General features: G+C 33.8%; 1 protein-coding gene across 1 annotated transcript in view; it reads left to right on the top strand.

Annotated features, from left to right (window-relative positions):
- Positions 1 to 21,414, top strand: part of LOC126886908 (DNA damage-regulated autophagy modulator protein 2-like) — a 199,421-nt gene that overhangs the window by 161,164 nt on the left and 16,843 nt on the right. The window contains exon 4 of the mRNA XM_050654060.1: positions 3,553 to 3,691. Coding sequence (XP_050510017.1) covers positions 3,553 to 3,691 — 139 coding nt within the window. The remainder of the gene's footprint in view (positions 1 to 3,552; positions 3,692 to 21,414) is intronic.

Below are 21,414 nucleotides of genomic sequence, written 5' to 3'. Positions count from 1 at the left end.
ACCTAGTAAATTTTCTTATTATAATTTTGTTTTTACCTAGAAATGGGATACAGTAAAAGTAATGATCGAATACTACAAGACTGCTTTTCTAGAAACTCAGAAAAAATTATCTGTCACAGTTTTAGTAAACAAGATAAGCATACCATAACCAAGACTCCCAAAATAGATAGAAATGTGATAATAGATCATGTTGAAAAGTTTAATCCTGCTGTATCTCATTATCGCCGCGAACACGCCCCAAATAAACGATACCTACCGAGTAATTTAACTATCCAGCTTTTGTATTCAGATTTCAAAGAAAAACACCCCAATTTTCTTTGTTCTTACGAAATATATCGAACGGTAGTAAAAAAAATGAATATCTCATTTACAAAACTCGGCCATGAAGAGTGTAAAGCCTGTGAAAGGTTTTTGCTACATAATTCGGAACTTACAAAAGAAAATCCTTGTGTAGACTAGTAGACTGAGAAGTTTGTTTATTGTGGCAAAACCATATCTTCAAGGCAAATGAAGCTCGTTCAGCCTACCAGCTAGACAAAGAGTATTTAAATGACAAAATTGTGTACCTATTTTACGGGAGATCTTCAAAAAGTTATCATGCTCTCCAAATTGAATATGTTTAAAAAGGCGATATTTTGTCCGTTTTGTTCCGATTGGCACAAAACAGAAAAAAGTTATACCAATTGCCTTATTTTGGCATGAAGGCCTCGCAGAAAGGCAAAAAGGAGACTTGGTGCCCATGTATTACAATTTCTTTTTAGAAATGAGAGATTATGAACATGTTGTGTTATGGGTAGACAACTGTTCTTCACAAAATAAAAATTGGAGGTTATTTACTTTCTTAACTTACATGGTTAACTCACCAGAGGTCTCTATTAACGAGATTGTTGTTAAATACTTTGAACTTAGGCATACGTTTATGTCTGCAGACAATTTTCATCATCAAGTAGAAGCTTCTATGAAAAAAAATCCAAAGATGTATGATTTTAAAGATTTTGTTGATTTTGTCCAAAAACCTAATTCCAGCAAAGTAAAAGTATTACACCTGAAAATTTTTATGAGTGGGACGATCATTCTTCAATTTATAAATTAAAGAAACAACAACCGCGCATTTATCTAAAGGATATTCTGCAAATTCTAGCAATAAGAGGAAAAAACTCAAGTTGAAGAACTTGAGCTAAATTAAAAAAAATGAAAACTTGAAAAATGGAGGGCTTTTTACCAAAAAGAATAAACCAATAAGAGTTATCACTGAAGAAAGAAAGGCCAATATTATTAAAACCTTATCTTCCAAATAGGCTTACATTTTGGGAACATTTTTACAAGTTAACAACAAAGCCACTGATTTGCTAAGCAACGTAGAGGATTGAAAAATATCCGTTGTGGTTATTTGCAAAATAATTATTCAATTTTATTTTCAAATTTATTTCTTTAGTATACTAACGTTACCTACATGTTTTTTTAATGAACATGAATAAACAATTTATATGTACTCGTTTACATTTTTTCTCCTCCTGCTTTATATCTCTATAAATATAACAATTATGATTTTTCTTAACTTAAAAGTGGTATCTTCACTGGCAGTACGTTACCACTGTTAATAATATAAATAATTCTTGACTTGAAAGTGGTATCTACCATTTTTTAAATAAAACCAAAGATAACTACTTTTTTTTATTAAGTAAGTTTAAATCTACCTATTACTAAATAAAATGCATCATAGTATCACACAATATAAATGGGGTCGGAATGTGCTTACAACTTTAAACCCCTTTTTCTCAGTTTCATAATTCTGGCAGATACCACTTTTAAGCAAAGCACGGCAGCATTGTTTAGATTTGGCGCCTTTTTTAGAATTTGGGCTGGCACCTTATTTATAATTTGGACTGGCGCCTTTTTTATGAGCCAGTCCGGCCCTGACTAGACCGAAACCCAGACATCCAAAGTGAAAGTTATCCTCCAACACCAAATTTTTCTACATGGTCCACATAATGTTCAGAAAAAAGTCACACCATTTTCGTGATTTTTTACGTTTTTCGTCGAGCGGTTTACTAACTTAAAACTATGCGGTTTAGCATGAACAACCTTCTATACAAATTACATTACATTCTACATTAAATTTGAAATAAAAAGGCCCTACGCATAATCCTTCTAAAATAAACGGTTCCAAAGTTACGGAGGTAGTATAGTATAATAATTGGTCCAAAAAAACATTCAACCCATACATCCAAAGTAAAAGTTTTCCTTTAACACCGAATTGTTCTATTTGGTCCACAGATTGTCAGTAAAAAGTTACACCATTTTGAGCGAAAGGTTAGGGGGGAGATGGGGGAGATGGGGGAGAAGTCGGTAAATTAGTAGTTTTTTTACGTTTTTCGTCAATACTTCAAAACTATGCTTTAGCGTAAACAATCTTCCATACAAAATTATTCCACATAAAATTTAAAACAAAAAAGGTCCTATACATAATTGTTATAAAATCAACGGTTCCAGAGTTACGGAGGGTGAAAAGTGGAGGTTTTCGATACTTTTTATAGTTTTTGGGCAATTTATAATTATTACTGATGAAAGAAATTTTCTTTGACAGGATTGCGTTTTGTAAATAAAATTTGCTATTTTAGTGGCCGATGCGATGGTATGTTAGTGATAAGCCCTTGAAGAAACGTCAACCTCACCACCCAAAATCATCATCAATCGCCCAAATAATATGAAAAGTATCGAAAACCTCCACTTTTACCCTCCGTAACTCTGGAACCGTTGATTTTATAACAATTATATATGGACCTTTTTTGTTTTAAATTTTATGTAGAACATTTTTGTATAGAACATTGTTTATGCTAAAGCATACTTTTAGAAATATTGACGAAAAACGTAAAAAAACTACTAATTTACCGATTTCTCCTCCATCTCCCACCCCCCAAACCGGACGCTCAAAATGGTGTAACTTTGTACTGAACAATATGTGGACCATATAGAACAATTTGGTGTTGGAAGAAAACTTCTACTTTGGATGTCTGGGTTAGGCGTTTTTTGGACCAATTATACTATACTACCTCCGGAACTTTGGAACCGTTCATTTTAAAAGGATTATGTATAGAGCCTTTTTTTATTTCAAATTTAATGTAGAACATTTTTGTATAGAAGATTGTTCATGCTAAATCCCATAGTTTTAGACATATTGACAAAAATATTTAAAAAACTACGAATTTACCGATTTCTCCCCCCCTCCCCCCCAAACCCGACGCTCAAAATGGTGTGACTTTTTTCTGAACATTATGTGGACCATATAGAACAATTTAGTGTTGGAGGATAACTTTCACTTTGGATGTCTGGGTTATGCCATTTTTTGGATCAATTGTATCATACGATATATTATGACCCTACATCCACCAGATTTAAATCCATCGTTTTAGTTCTAAAATACTTTTTCTTGTTTTATTAGTTTGGCCCGGGACTTATTGACCAACCTGTTACATGATATATTTAACATTATATTGATATTATTAACGTTAATTACTATTAATTACTAACAATATTATATTTATTTTTCAGACAAGTATTTACTTAGCAATCACTCCGGTAATTGGACAAATGGTATTGACAAAAATAAGGATTGTAATCTCAGCTTTATCAGTCATAACATTTATTATATTTTTTATTTCTGCGATGGTTTCCTACACTCAGTTCAAAGGTAACGTATATAAATAATATAAGCTAATTATATAAAATAGCTTTAGTTTTTTACTAATGCTTATAGAAAAAGTTATAAATCAACGAGTAACGCAAATGGAATACTAGTGTTTTCAATTAAAAGTAATGATTTATACCCTGTAGTTTGAACACAAACCATTGTTACATTGTTAGAAGATTTGAATAAGTTTTCAAATACTGCTTGAAGTAAACAGTTTACTTACCATAATGGGAATCTTTCCGATACCAGATCGGAACTATATGGGAAACTGTTTTATTATCAATTTTACGAAAACAAGTTATTCCTCATAGTCTAAAACCTATGTGACCATCTTCTTCTTCTTCATGTACCATGTCCTTTCAGAACCTTGGTTACCATCATAGCTATACTAATTTTATTCACTGCCACCCTAAATAGCATGTTTGTATCAACACCATACCAATCTCGCAAGTTCTTCAACCATGACGTTCTTCTTCGTCCTGAACCGCGTTTGCCTGCTATTTTTCCTTGCATAATATTTTGTAGCAACCTATATTTGGGACCTCTCATTACATGTCCGAAGTACTCCAGCTTTCTCTGCTTGATGCTTTTTATGATCTCAGTAGTCTTGCTGAGACGTTCTAGTATTGTGGAGTTTCGAATCTTCTCCACCCAGTAAGCTTTTTAAATTCTTCTATAGCACCACATTTCGAAAGCCTCAAGGCGATTTAGATCGATTTTATTCACAGTCCAGGACTCGACACCATAAAGTAAGACCGAGAACATGTAGCAGCGAAGTAGGCGGATCCTCAATGCAAATTTTAGGTCTCTGTTAACACCTTGGACATCCTTCTAAAAGCGGCTCTAGCCTGCTCTACCCTATATCTAATTTCGCCGTGACTTTCTGCGTTACAATTTAGTTGCTGTCCAAGGTAAACGATTTTATCAACTTGCTCAAGTTTGGTATTATTTACATATATAGATGGTTTTATATGCTGCTGTTTACTTATTACGAGTATTTTGGTTTTCCGTATGTTCAGATCCAGACGTGCCTCCCTACAACTCTCAACGACACTATCAAGTCGTGTTTGCAGATCTTCTTGACTAAAAGCTAGGAGTACTGTATCGTCCGCATATCGCAAATTATTGATGACTTCACCGTTCACCAGCATTCCCTCTTGTTTTTCAGAAAGAGCTTTTCTGAAAATTCTTTCGGAATAAACGTTGAAAAGCAGTGGTGACAAGAGGCATCCCTGCCGTACTCCTCTTTTAATATTAAGAGCCTGTGATTCCACACCATCTACCAAAACTGATGTTGTTTGATTCCAATATAGATTTGCAATTACTCGAACATCTCTGCCGTCCAAGCCTATGTCTTTTAGAGCTTCGATCAATATAGAGTGCTTAACACGATCAAATGCCTTTTGGAAGTCAATAAAAAAACAGTATATGTCTACAGATATATCTCGACATCTTTGAGCAAGTACGTTCATTCCAAACAATGCCTCTTTCGTTCCAAACCCGTTACGGAAACCAAACTGTGTGTCATCCAGGTATTCCTCGCATTTATTGTAGATACGACCATGTATTACCTTCAGAAAAATTTTCAATAAATGGTTTAACAAACTGATGGTTCTATAATCAGCACAGGTTTTTGCTGTTGTCTTCTTAGGTAGAGCTATAAACAGTGAATTAGACCAGCCATTAGGAAGTTGTCCGCTGGTATAAATGCAAATGGTATTGAAAAACGAAGTTATAGCCTCTAAGACATTGCTATCATTTATAAGCTTGTATATTTCAGTTGGAATTTCATCAGGACCAGTCGCTCTGGCATCTTTTGATGATTGTATGGCTTTTATTATCCCAGAGCGTGTTATTAGGGGTCCGTCGCAGTTAGTAATATCGGGTGGTGAACTACTCCTATCGTCTTCGAATAGGTTCGTAACGAAATTTTCCCATTCTTTAAGTTTGTCCTCTACTTCAAATATTACTTTACCATGTTCATCTTGTAGCAATGCAGTTTGTTTCTTATTGAAAATACCAGCCGCTTCTTTCAGTTTTTTATACCTGTTAAACGTGTCTTATTTGTTTTCAAGTTCTTCAATGTCTTGACACTGTTTGGCTAGATGTTGACTCTTTGCTTCTCGTATTTTACGTCGAATTTCTTTTTGTATGCTGTTATAAAGTGTTTCGTTATTTTTCGCTAATCGCCGTTGTTCCATCAAATCCAATATGTCTTCTGTCATCCAAGCCTGCTTTTTTAGCTGATGTGACCATCAGAAGATAGATATCAAATTTGATACGAAGTATGTCAAAAAATATGAATTCCGCTCAAGAGTAAAGTACCTTTATTTTTCACAATACTGAAAATTGTTACTATGAAAAATTGTTCAGAATTAATTAAAATATTGTGAACTATTAAGATACTTCACACTTGAGCGAAATTCATCTTTTCAATATCTTCTTCTTCACGTGCCACTCCTAGCGGAGATGGCCACTGCGACTTTGTTAGCAGCGCGCCTAAAAAGTTCAATCGAACTACACCTGAACCATTCACGTAGATTCCGAAGCCACGATATTTTTCCTCTTCCCACACTTCTTTTGCCCTGCATGATATTTCTTAAAAATTCGTACTTTTCACCCCTCATAATGTGCCCTAAGAATTCCATCTTTCTAGTTTTTATCTCATTTATAATTTCGCATCTTTTGTTTAAAGTTTGGAGTATGTACTTGCGTGTTAGTGACGCGGTCCATCCATGATATTTTGAGAATGCGTCTATAGCACCACATCTCGAATGCTTCGATGTTTTTTATGTTCGACTATTTTAGTGTCGAAGTTTCAACTCCATATAACAGGGTGGAAAAGACATAACACCGCAGCATTCCTATTCGTAACTTTATGTTGATATCATAATTGCAAAAGAATTTGCGCATTTTATTAGAGACTGATCTAGCAATTTCTATTCTGCATTTAGTCTCTTTTGTTTGATCAGTATCGTCTGTGATCCAAGCAACTAGATATTTATAACAGAACACACGATCAATCGCTGTATTGTATATTACAAGATTAGCTCTGATGTTCTTTGATTTCGCGATTACCATAAATTTAGTTTTTTTCAAATTAATTTTCAAGCCGTAACTGTTACAGTATATATTGAGACTTTGAACGAGATGTAGTTCTACTAGCGTTCCCGATAGGAGAACCGTATCGTCAGCTTACCTTATATTGTTGATCGTCTCACCATTTATTATCAGACCAACATCTTCTTCCGCCAGTGCTTGTTGACAGATGGTTTCACTATGCAGATTAAATAAAAGTGGCGATAAGATACATCGCTGTCGGACTCCTCGACGGATTTGAATTTCTTCTGTTAGCCTACCCTCAACCTTCACATTTGCTGTTTGATTCCAACATAGGTTGCATATAACTCGAATATCTCGGCTATCTATATTTTTGTTTATTAGAACTTGCCTGAATGGTTCATGCTGTACTTTGTCAAAGGCCTTTTCGAAATCAATAAAACAGGTGTAAATTTCTTGGTTCATGTCTAAGCAGCTTTGTGAGAGAACGTTCATTGCAAACAGAGCTTTCCTTGTACCCAGCCCTTTTCTGAATCCCATCTGAGTGTTACTTATGTATACGTCTAATTTCCAATAGATCCTATTATGGATTATTTTTAAGAATAATTTTAGAGCATGATTCATCAAAGCTATCGTACGATATTCGTTGTATTCTTTTGTATTTGCCTTTTTTTGGAAGTGGTATAAAGGTCAAACGGAGCCATTCCTTAGGTATTATTCCAGTACTATTTATTGTGTTAAATAGATCTAAGAGTATTTTAATACATTCATCGTCCATAAGTTTGAGCAGTTTTATGGGAATTTCAATATCTATCCCTTTTAGAGACTGTCCAGGTTTCTGAACCATTTGTGAGTACCTGTTTTATTAAGGTTTTGTAGATTCGGAATTTTGTTTTTTATGCGACGTTATTTGATATTAGTTGCCTAATTAAGTCATAGTAACATTTATTGGTAATGAATATTCACATCTTCACTTCCTCTGGAACCTTGTTATCAGACGTAACTAGAGATCCTAAGTATGTAAAATTTTTTAGCTCCTCAATGTTGTATATATTCTCCTGTTGTTAAATTTTTAACTGCCTTATTTCTTGCCTTTTTAGTTGCATGCATATATTTTGTTTTGGCCTGATTGTTTTTAAGGCCACTGTTTTGTAAGGTTTGACCTATTTGAGTGAATGCTTTTATCATGTTCCTTCTTGATCTTGCGACTTTGTCATCATCATATGAAAATGCACAAAATCATATTTGCACACTTTTATTAATTATTCTACACCGAGTATTGACTGTTGTATCCCATATTATTTTTACCAGTGTGATGTTGAACAAGATGCGTGAAGGCCTTCTCCCTGACGTAGTCACTTTTTCACATCTATTGTTTCCGTTTATTCATTTTATATTCGGATTTTACTTTCTACTTTTAGAGTTTCTTTTGTCAAACCTATTAGTTGTGTTGGTATATTAAATTCTTTCATTGTTTGTATTAAGCAGTCTCGGTTTATATTGTCATATGCGCTTTAGAGGTGTATGAAGAGATGATGTGTACCTATCGATGTTATATTCGCTTGTTTTTTCGAGGATATGCGGTTTTCTTCTTCTTCTTAGTCTTCTATCGTCCACGTTTGGACATAGGTCTCTCTTAACTTCTTCCATCGGTCTCTATCCTGGGCAACATATTTTCAGTTTGTTCCGGCTACTATTTTAATATCATCAACCCATCTCATCGGTGGTCTTTCTCTTGGTCGTTTACTTTTGTAAGGTCTCCAGTGTTGTATTGTTGCATTCCAACGTTGGTCTTTTTGCCTAGCAGTGTGGCCTGCGAAGCTCCATTTAAGTTTGGCAACTTTTGTTGTTATGCCCTCGACTTTTGTTTTTGATCTTACCCAGTCGTTCCTCTTTTTATCTGACAGTCGTATACCCAACATTGCTCTTTTCATAGCTCTTTCTGTTGTGGCTAGTTTCTTCATATTTGCCTTGGCTATGGTCCAGGTTTGACATCCATATGTCTTGTTAATGTTGTTCTGAAGCTATTTCCTTGTGACATTTTTATAATTAACTATTTATATGGGAAATAAGCCACAATTAAATTGAGAAAATAATTTTATTAACGTTTGGACGCCCAAATCGAGTGTCGTTGTCAAAATACACAATACTACTAAAATAAACAAAAATGTTGTTGCTAAGTAAAATATTCTTCTAATAATTTATTTAATCTGACTAATTTATATTGGCAATTCAGACATATATTATACATTTTAAAGTAGAAGACTTTAAAATGATATTGCCAATATTTATGAGTTGCGTTCCTGGAACGACTTTACTGAAAGATAGTTCATTCGATTACATGAAATCAACCCCAACTCAAGAATATCCGTCACAAAAAAATCATAACATGTGATCTGTCTTTAAAAAGACAACCAAATGCAACGATGACAGTAAAATTCTCGCGTTAGAGATTCCATAGTAAATCACGAAGGAAAATCAGGAAAAAACCTCATGATACTATCCCGTCATCGTAAGTATTTGGTCTTACATTTAATTTACTCTCAAGAAACGAATACCAAATTCTGACTTTAATATGTTTAAATTATAAATAATATTAATAATACATAGATATACAATAAGTAATACTAAAATATAAAATATGTACTAACTAGATATGTTATTGACTTACTAATCGTGGTATTTTCTTTCTATTGACTTCCTCTTTCAGTATGGGTAACCACATTCTACTGCATTCTACCGAGGAATTTGCGACACAAATGGTTTCATTTAGCATAATTAGAGCCGCCTCTTTAATTTTTCTCTTTTTTACTATCTGATTCTTTCAGAACTATACTTGAATCTCTCCACTGAACTCTATGTCCATTATCCCATGCGTGTTGACATATTTGAGATCTATCAAATTCTCTATTTTGGATATAAGTCTGATGTTCACTTATTTTAACGTTTAATGGTCTTGATGTTTCACCTAAATAAAATTGTTCGCATTCACAAGGTATTTTATAAATGCAATTCTTTGTTCTTTCTTGTTCATTGTTAGGTTTAGTTTTAGATAGAATAGATCGCAATGTGTTTGTTGTTTTGAATGTTGTTGAAATGTGGAATTTATTTCCTATTCTTTTAAGTTTCTCAGATAGTCCTTTTTTATATGGTATTGATATTTTCATCGTATTATTTATTGTGAATGTTGTAGGATCCCGTTCTAGGTTGTTCTGTTCCATTAGATCCAATGTTGACAATTCCTTATTTATAAACGATAAAGGATAATCATTTTTTAATAAAACAGAGGTTAACAATTGTTTTTCTTCTAAAAATGAATTTTTGTAATTTTGTATATATATAACAAGTAATTTTGGCTCTATCATAATATAGATTTAATGATTCCCTTTTTAACGTTGATGTTGTAATTTGATTTGTAATTGAGATATCTGTTGGTGTGTGTTGGATTTCTATACACTTGAGTCTCATATTCAGTATCCTTCTTTGAGACTAAAACATCGAGGAAAGGTAGGGTGTTACTGTATTCCTTTCCCATTGTAAATTTTATTGTCTCTTCTTGATCGTTTATAATATTCAAAAATGTATCCAACAATTCTGATCTATGAGGCCATATTGAAAACACATCATCTACATATCTCCACCATACTGTGGGTTTTAAATTTTGTTTAGAAATGATATTAGTTTCGAAATCCTCCATAAATATATTAGCCAATAATGGAGATAAAGAAGAGCCCATTGCTAGACCAAAATTTTGTTTATAGAATTCATTACTTAGTTGAAAATAGGTATTATTAGTACATAATGTTAATAACTCCATTAAAGCTGATACATTTAGTCTTGTCCTAGTTGTCAATGTATTATCATTCTCTAATTTCGTTTTGATTATGTTTAAAGTTTTATCTAATGACACATTTGTAAATAAACTGATTATGTCTATATTTTAGACTTTTATTTTTTATTTTTTAAAACCATGATTTACTTATTATTATGTTTATAAGAATACTAATTCAGGTTTCGATTGTGTTTTATTATTGTTATCTACTTAATACATTTTAATACATATGTGGCTTCTTCTGCCGCCATCTGTCCACCTTCCCGCCCAGTCATCAACCTGACAAGACACTTGGCAGGAAGAATGAAAACACAAAACATATAACAACAAAATGTATAACTAACTACACAAATTTGGGCGTCGAAACGTTAATAAAATTATTTTTTTAATTTAATTGTGGCATATTTATCCATATGTCTTGGTAGGAAGGATGTATTGGTTGAACACTTTTCTCCTCAAGTATTGGGGTATTTTGCGGTTCTTAAGTATACAACAAGTTTTTCAAATCCTGCCCATGCTAGTCTTGCTCTCCTAGTAATTTTCGCACTTTTCTTCTCTTTGTCAAGTTTCAGGATTTGACCTATGTATACAGGGTAGCGAGAAAGTATGGAAACACGGTAATTTATCGGAAACTGCTGGAACGATTTTTATAGATTTTGGTGGGTAAAGGTTTATTAATGCGGCCGATGTTATAGTGGTAATTACATTGGTGTCAAATCTTCCGTTTTTCTGGAAATCTAATGAACTTTCTTATTTTAAATGGAATACCCTGTATATTTTTACGTTTTGAAGTCCTTAAGCAATGATGATTATTTTTTTACATTTCCTATACTTAAATGTCGTAGTTTCGGAGTTATTACTACATTTATAAAAAAAATTTAAACAAATTATAAAAATTAATTTTTTCGGCCCGAGTAGATAATATTTTAAATTCTTTGGATCATTGGGAATAAAAAGTCTTTCGTAACTTTCTTGTAAAGTTAATCGTTGCCGAGTTATAAACAGAACATTTACAACCGAAAAAAATCGAAAAATGACGATTTTCTATGTTCAGAAACATAAGTAAAAAATACTATTTTTTAAACAACCAAGTGCCTAAATTCAAGTACAAACCTTATTGTGTCAGATACCAATAAGTTATTTGGTCTTGTTTCATTTTAAAACATTGTTTTTTAGTTGTAAATGCCCGTCCTCTCATATTATGCGCTTCATTAACAATTAACAAACACAAAACAAATTAACAATTAACAAACAATTAACAAACTACGGAACACAAAAACAAATATGGAGATTCATAAGAAACCAACGGAAAGAAATGGCAGAATTGAAGGAATACAATAACATACCAGCAAACGAATGGGAAAGATACTTGACGGAACTGTTTAAAGGAAAGGAAAATCATAATCAAAATAATAACCTACCTGAATTAAGACACGAAATTGAAATCAGTTTTCAGGAAGTAGGGGTAGCCATAAATTCACTCAAAAATAGGAAGTCACCAGGACCAGACGGAATAACCAACGAGCTTCTAAAATACGGAGGAGAAAGTATAACCCTAGAGATGACAAAACTTATACAAAAACTAATATTGCACTGCAAGATACCAGACGCATGGAGAAACAGCATAATGATACCAATGTTCAAAAAAGGAGACAAAGAAGACCCCAACAATTATAGAGGTATAAATCTACTAAACACCGCACTTAAGCTAACCACAAAAGTCCTAACCAACAAAATCAATAAACTAACAACTTTATCAGATGAACAACAAGGATTCAGATCCGGAAGATCCTGCGTAGACGCCGTATTTGTACTGAGACAAATCACAGAAAAGGCCATTGAGTACAATAAACCAGCATATCTATGTTTTATAGACCTGACAAAGGCTTTTGATCGCATCCAAGTCGAAGACGTCTTACATTTACTGTATGGAAGAAACATACCAATCAATATTATACAAACCATCGAAAACATCTACTTTCATAATCGAATACAGGCAAAGATAAATGGAAAACTAACGCAGTGTATACCAGTACAAAGTGGAGTCAGACAAGGTGACTCATTAAGCCCACTGCTCTTTAATATAATAATGGACGAAATAATAGAAGCAGTACGTAAAGGTCGTGGTTACAGAATGGGGAATAAAGAAATCAAAGTATTGTGTTATGCAGACGACGCCGCATTAATCGCCGAGACAGAAGACGATCTCCAAAGATTAACACACATCTTTAATACAACAGCCAAGAAATACAATATGATAATATCAGCAGAAAAAACCAAATGTATGACAACATCTAAATACCCACTACGATGTAAAATCGAAATTGATGGGAAAATAATAAAGCAGGAAGCAAGGTTTAGATATCTGGGAATTGATATAACCAGTTACGGAGATGTTGAAGAGGAAGTACGACAACAAAGCTTAAAAGCAAGTAAAGCGGCGGGATCTCTTAATGACACAATCTGGAAGAACAAACACTTAAGACAAGACACAAAAGCAAGAATCTATAAAGCAGCAATTAGACCTATATTAACATACACGGCGGAGACAAGGCCTGACACATCTAAAACGAGACGACTACTAGAAACAACAGAGATGAAAATACTCCGACGAATATCAGGGAAAAGTCTGTTGGATAGGGAGGGGAGCGAAAACATAAGAAGATCATGCAATATAGAAGACATAAATGGATGGGTGACAAAACGGAAACAGGAGTGGAACGAACACATTAGTAGAATGGCAGAGGATAGGATAGTACGAATAGCACGAGATAAGTCACCAAATGGACGAAGAAGTATTGGCAGACCAAGAAAAAGGTGGTGCGATAACCTAAACAATTTAGGAGGATAATATTGAAGAAGAAACAGGCTTTAAAGCCTACATACAAGAAGGAAGAAGAAGAAGAAGATTAACAATTAAAAAAATAAGGTTTTAGAATAAAATGTGCCAAAAATTCTTATAGGGAGCTGATAGAAGGTTTGATTTTGAATTTAAGTACTTCTTAATTTAAAAAATTATTTTTTTTCTTGTGTTTTTGAACCTTAAAAATCGTCATGTTTTGATTTTTGAAGTGAAAACTTCTTTAGGGACGTTGTGCACTTTTTGGATAGGGGAAAAAGCATTCAATTCGCGACCGTCATCGCGACCGTCATTGCTACCGTCATCGCTTATTATTATGTGTATGTATATATAAATTGTGTAGAGGTATTTAAATTTAAAATAAATGTAAAACATATTTTAAGATGGGGGAAAAGGATTTATTTCGCGACCGTCATCGCGACCGTCATCTCTTCGGCTAAATAAATTTAGTGCCTATATACATTATGTCTGTGTATGTATACATAAATTGTATAGAAGTATTTAAATTTAAAATAAATGTAAAACCTATTTTTGGATGGGGAAAAAGGATTTTTTGGCGACCGTCATCGCGGCCGTCATCTCTTCGGCGAAATAAATTTTGTACGTATATTTATTATGTGTATGTTTACATAAATTGTGTAGAAGTATTTAAATTTAAAATAAATGTAAAATCTATTTTAGGATGGGGAGAAAATATTGATTTCGCGACTGTTATCGCGACCGTCATCGCTTTGACGAAATAAATTTTGTACGTATATTATTATAATGTACGTATAATAATAGTAATATTATTGAAGTGAAAACTTCGTTAAGGACGTTGTGCACTTTTTAGATGGGAAAAAAGCATGGAATTCGCGACCGTCGTTGCGACCGTCATCGCTTCGGCGAAATAAATTTTGTACGTATACATATATTATTATGTCTATGTATATATAAATAGTGTAGAAGGCACGCAACGCGTATATAATATTGGTATAACACCTATTTTTGGATTTGGATAAAGAATTGATTTCGCGACCGTCATCGTTTAGTCGAAATAAATTTTGTATGTATATATATTATCTTCTTCTTCAGCCTGTTTGCATTCATTCCTGGACAAAGGCCTCCCCATGAGTTATGTATTATTCTCTGTTTTGTGCTTTTTGGTGCCAGTTTCTCCCCATTTTTGTTTTGATGTCGTCTAGCCATCGTTTTTGTGGTCTTCCTCTAGTACGACGTTGTACAATGTACAATGTTTCTCGTCCACGTTTCGATGCTTTGTCGTGCCACGTGTCCTACCCAGGTCCGTTTTATTTGCATTTCAATTCTTCCAATTACATATTCCACTTTCGTCCTGCTTTGCACGTCATCATTTTGTATATGTTTCCTCAGAGATACCCCTAACATAGCTCGTTTGATCGCCCTCTGTGTCGTTCTCAATCTATTGGCTGATACCTCTGTAAGTGTCTTCGTCTCCATTATATAGGTCATAATTGGTAGAATACAACTGTTGAATACCCTTTTCTTTAGATTTCTTGGTATCTTTTTGTTCTTCAACACATCACTGAGTCTTGCTACTGCTATCCAAGTCATTCGGATTCTTCTAGTTATTTCTGCCGTTTGATTCTTTTTGCCTAGTTTGATAGTGTGACCTAGGTATATATATACTTTTCGACACTTTCGATATCACTTCCATCTAAGTCGATTGGGGTATATTGATTTGTCATCACTTTTGTTTTATTTATTTTTGTCCTCTGCCTAACTTCTCTCTCCGTTCTTATTTTGCTTGTTGTTAGACCTTCTGATACATTTATTTGCATAGTTGCATTATCGTAGGTATATGTATTTGAGGAGTATTCTATATCTAGAATCAATCCTTGCGTTATTCATTCCTTCTAATACGACCCAGAGTTCTATGGAATCGAATGCCATATTGTAATCCACAAATGCCAAATGAAGAGGTTCATTGTATTCGTTGCGCTTTTCGATAAGTGTCGTTATTGTCTGTAGGTGTTCTATGGTACTATGCCAACAGGCTGGTAACTATCGAATTTATTTGATAGCCTGTTAGTAATTATTTTGGTAAGAATTCTGTACGGATGTGGAAACATGTTTATTGGTTTGAAATTTTCGCGTTTGTGGTACCTACATATTAGGTGTATGTATATATGAATAGTATAGGACACACGCAACACGTATATCATATAGGTATAGAACTTCTTTTTGGATTGAGAAAAAGCATTGAATTCGCAACCGTCATCGCTACATCGACATATTAGTAATTTATATACTATAGGTTGAATTGCGTATGTATAAGTTCGAACGAAGTTATAATGGTTCGAGGAGGGATAGAGTGTGTACTCGAAGTCGCTTGCGAAGCAAGCGCACAAGGGGCCACACGGTCCCTACTCCAATCATTATAAGTGATTAGTGTTTAAAGTATTTTTGAAGTGAAAACTTCTGTAGCGATTATGTGCACTTTCTGGATGGGGAAAAGCATTGAAATCGTGACCGTCATCGCTTCGCCGAAATAAATTCTGTACGTTTTTGTATTATGTGTATGTATACAGTGCGGTGGAATAAGTAATGCCCCCTGTTAACTTGTTTATTTTAAGAATATAAGCAAAACGCTCGGACAAGTCGATTTTTAAACTAACCATAGTATATTATAGCATCAACGTTTCGAACTTTACGCGATCGCTCTTCAGGTGACAGCCATAACTTTGATTTTTTTTAAATGGGAAAGTATATCATGTGACACCTCATTTAAAAGCTCTTAAAATACTGAGTTCAAAAATGTATAATACTTTAATCCTGTTTGAGAGCGTAGGCGAAAAATTTCGGTCAAATTCTTTCTAAATGCAATCATTTTTTTCGAATCCTGAGAAAACCAATAAATATTTTTGAAAAATTTTAACGCAGAATGAAATATTACAGTATTCTCGATGGTCCAAAGTCCCTGAGAACTCCTATAATGTTTAATTTTAATAAGTCACATTGGTGGAAAAAAGAGAAAATTTAGTGTGATTTTTAATTTCAAATATATTCATTCAAAAGAAACTTTTTGCTTATTCTAAGGGACTGTCAGCCCTCGGTAATAATATAGTCTTTCATTCTGCGTTTAAATTTTTCAAAAATACTTATTAGTTTTCTCAGAATTCGAAAAAAATTAATGCGTTTAAAAAGAGTTCGACCGAAATTTTGGGCCTGCTATCTCAAAAAGGAAAAAAGTATTATACATTTTTGAAATCAGTATTTTAAAAGCTGTTAAATGAGGGGTCACATGATGTACTTTACCATTTAAAAAAATCAAAGTTATGCCTGTCACCTGAAGAGGGATCGCGTAAAGTTCGAAACGTTGATGCTATAATATCCTATGGTTAGTTTAAAAATCGACCTGTCCGAGCGTTTTGCTTATATTCTGAAAATAAACAAGTTAACAGGGGGCGCAACACTTATTCCACCGCACTGTATATAAATAGTATAGGATGCACCCAATGGGTATATAATGTAGGTATATCACTTCTCTTTGGATGGGGAAAAAGCATTGAACTGACGATCGTTATCGACATGGCAGATATTAGTAATTTATATACTATGGTTGAATTGCGTATAAGTGCGACCGAAGTTATAATGGTTGGAGGAGGGATAGAGTGTGTACCTGAAGGGGCTTGCTTCGTAAGAATTTTTCACTTCTGTCGGCACTCCCACGAGTACCCTATTTTTTTCAGTTTTAAATTGTTTATAACTCGGAAACAATTAACTTTACAAGAAAACTACGAAATATCTTTTTTGTTCCCAATGATCCAAAGAACCTAAAATAATGTCTACCCGGGCCGAAAAAATTAATTTTTATAATTTGTTTAAAAATATTTTTTTTTAACAAATGTAGCAATAACTCTAAAATTACGGTATTTTGGTATAGAGAATATAACATGAAAAATAATCCGTATTTCTTAAGGACTTCAAAACGTAAAAAATATACAGAGTGTTCCATTTAAAATAAGAAAGTTCATTAGATTTCCAGAAAAACGGAAGATTTAACAACAATGTAATTACCACTACAATATCGGCCGCATCAGAAAACCCTTACTCACCAAAATCTATAAAAATCGTTCCAGCGGTTTTCGAGAAATGACCGTGTTTCCATACTTTCTCGCTACCCTGTATATATTCCAGGAATTTTTCTATCTCACTGCCATTTATAGTTATACGTCTGGGGTCATCTGTGTTTGTCATTATTTTTTTTCCTCATATTTATTTTTAGGCCGACGTATTGGGAGCTGCCTGTGAGTTCTTCCATCATAATTTGCAGTTTCTCGAATAATCTCGCTATAATCACAATATCGTCAGTGAATCTGAGGTAGTTTAGCTTGTCTCACGCTTCTTGTCTCACGTCTCCTTGTCTCACGTCTCCTTGTCTCACGTCTCTCTTAATGGGAATGCGATTTGTATTTTCGTCTAGTTGTACTATCGTCGTTGCATTTTCATATGTTATGTATTAGTTGCCTATATCTCGAATCTATTCTACAATTATTAAAAGCTTGTTCTTGAGGATCTGTGGTAGAACAAATAATATTTCGTATATTATTGACTTATACTGCAGAATTGATATTAATTGATCAATTATATTGACTATATATGCAGAAGCCACATAGGTAAATTTGCCAACTATGTTTTTCAGCGTGCAATCTACGCCTTTTATAAATGACGTTGGATATTATTTTGTTGGCTACGTTTAACAGCGTGATTCCCCGGTAGTTTTCACATTTTAACTGGTAACCTTTTTATGTATTCGTCCACTGCTATTCCACTCCACTGGTAACTGATTATTCAACCATATCTTTGTTATCAGCTTATGTATTGTTTTTAGTAATGCGCCTCCTCATTACTTCATTAGCTCCGATGCTATTTGATCTGTTGATTTATTGTTATTTAATTTGTCTTTATCGATCAGATAACTCAGTGCGATTAGCGGCTGACAGCACCTTCACTTCGCCGTGAGGTATGCTAGTCCAAGCCCAGCCAGGCCATCGGACGCGGAGATATAACGCGTCAGTATAAAATTCTAAATATAAATCTGGCGCTTAGACTGGAATATGCGGGTGTCTGATCGGCCTATGAGGGAGCAGTACGGCAAGGGATAAGGGCTTGCGGCTCGGTGATACTCCCCCATAGATCCCTACCGGAAGGGCGTTGACGCCTAAAATACCGGTGTGTATATATAATTTGTCTTTAATTTGTGTACTTAATTTTATTATTCGTGGACTCTTTTCTCTCTTGTCTGCTTGGTCTAATAGTATATGAGGTTTCGGGGCCCTCATATCCCCCTTAACCTTTTCCTTGAAAAATTCAGTATGTCTTTTTAGTATTTCTTGCTATTCTGTCAATATAATTATTACCCTCCTTATTTCTACACATCGTTGTTATCTGTTATTCTGCCTTTGTCCAGTTTCTGCAAAACTTTCTTGTCTCTGTTGGTTTACTTGGTTCTTGAAGTCCATTGTTAATATTTTTTCTCTTCTTTCTTCGGCGGATTTTTTTTCTTCTTTAGGTAGTTGTTTATATTCATCCTCTGCTTGTCTGGTTTTGTGCCCCTGTTGTATCAGTAAATATGTTCTGTTTCTTCTTTGTTATAATCTGAAATTCCTTGCCAAACCAGTCATTCGTGGCTGTTCTTCTTTGTTTACCTTCCTTCCTTGACTAGTACTTCTTGAGCTGCTTATTTTATGATATTTCTTTACTCTCACACCTCCCTTTGTGTTTTCATGTTTTAGTCTGTTTCCTAGTTTGATATTTATATTTTCTATAGATTCTCCAGTTTTGTTCGTAACTTTCATTCATACCTAGAACATCTTTTTTTATGTTTAAAATTTTGTCCCTTACACTGCTCTAAATCAAGTAACGATCATTTGCTCCTCACCTGGTGCGGACGTTTATTACATATTCGATTGATGTCTTAAGTACAATTACATAAGTAGTACGTTCTAAAAAGGTAAAATATTGCAAAACCTCTAAATTTTAAAGAACCGCTTGGATTGACATGAAATTTGGTTTACACATAGCTAACAAGTCAAAGAAAAAAAGTGATAAATATTGTGCCGATGTGTGCTTTTGCCCTAGGGGTGAGTTTAACCCCCTTTTGGGGGTGACTAATATATGTTCGAAATAAGTCCGGAAATTAATAAAATTACTAATTCTAAGCAACTTTTGTACTATAAAGTTTTTTCACCAAGTTAATACTTTTCGAGTTATTTGCGAGTGAATATGTTAACTTTTCTACAAAATAACCACGTTTTCAGACGGTTTTTCGCAAATAACTCAAAAAGTAAGTATTTGGTCGAAAAAAAAATTCTTATCAAAAATATAGCACGTAAAAAAGTGAAAAACATGGTGTATATATTCAGAGCCGGTTCTAGGGTTTTGAGCGCCCCGGACCAAATAAAATTTGGCGCCCTTTAATACAAGAATATACCTACAAATTTACTGCAAATATAAGAAAATAGCAGAAAAGGCAAAAGAATCAAGTTTTCACTAAAAAGAACTATGTAAAAATACATATATTTAAAAAATAGTACAATAGTTATTATTTATAACTGATCCAAGATATGACATAGCATAAAAGAAGTTCAAACGACGAAGGAGCGAGATAAAAAATAAATATAAATGCACATTGTTAACAAGCAGAAGAAATTCTGTATAATGTTGTACAATACCAATAAAGATGTTGATTGTGTGCAAGATATAGCTGCATCCCCAATGACTAAATTGAGGGAGTGGCATCCAATATATATGGCATAAAAAAACCACGACGATATTCATTGCAAACACGAGCTTGTACACCGTTATTTTTTCCATTCATGTTTGAGCCACTGTCATATCCTTGGCCTTACAATCATCTAAATTCAATTAAAAATCATTCGTTAATTTTTACTTTATCGTACTATGTACGTAGTATAGTATAATAGATAAAATTATAGGATCGTGCAAAAAAAAATTTTCGGATTTCACTTTTTTTCGACGTTTTGAGTCCCCCTGAGTCTAAAAAGCAAATAAAAAAAAACATGTCGGAAGTATGTACGTACGTATGTCGCCACCGTCCAGCAAAAACTACCGGACCGATTTTGATGAAATTTGGTAGGAGTAAGTTTAAGAGCATTTTGTCGAGAAACTAAGCTTTAAAAAAAACCTCTCAAAGGGGGGCCGTAGTAGGGGGTTATTTAGGGTCCATTTTTGCAAATTTTGACCGAAATGAATGAAATTCAACTCAAAGTAAGCTCATCGATAGGTTAATAATAATACGAAATTTGACATTTCCAAATTCAAAATGGCGGCCAACATGGCCGACCGCCCACCCGACACATTTCCCTACCTATCTAAAAACTTGTTTAAGATAAGTTTAATTTGAAAAAGTCGTTATATAGCCTAAAGATGGGGCTATAAGAAGAATATTATCGTTTTTCAAAAAAGTTACGGGTTGCCTATATTTAAGGGGTCAACATTTGACATAAATTTGAACTAGATTTTCTCAAAAATGGCTCCAAGGATTTTTTTATTTTTTGATGTATTTTTGATATCCTATCGGTAAATTAAATGACATTAGCCAGATTTCTTAACTCCCCATAGGAGGGGAGTTATGACTTTTTTATAAAAAAATATTCGAGTGCCCGTAACTTCCTTCTTAATTGAAACTAAAATTTGAAATTTTGCAGACATATATGATACTTTATTATCTATTATCACAATAAATTTTACCAAAAATATGGCTTCCGGTTGAACCGGAAACGAATAAAAAAATCTTAATTTTTTTAGATACGCCCTATATATTTTTACATATTTTGAAAGAATGCAAAATTAGCTTTCCAATGACATAAAATTCATTACTGTAGCTCAAAAACTCGAAAAGTTACGGTAAATAGAAATTTTGATATAATCTTATGTGTGTTCTCTCTCACGCGATCATAGCAGAGCATTATTGTAGGGCAGTCAATG

Source organism: Diabrotica virgifera, chromosome 6 (genome assembly GCF_917563875.1).
Source record: "Diabrotica virgifera virgifera chromosome 6, PGI_DIABVI_V3a".
Lineage (NCBI taxonomy): Eukaryota > Metazoa > Arthropoda > Insecta > Coleoptera > Chrysomelidae > Diabrotica > Diabrotica virgifera.
Note: the sequence above shows the minus strand (reverse complement) of the source record. Positions and strands in the feature narration are given on the sequence as shown.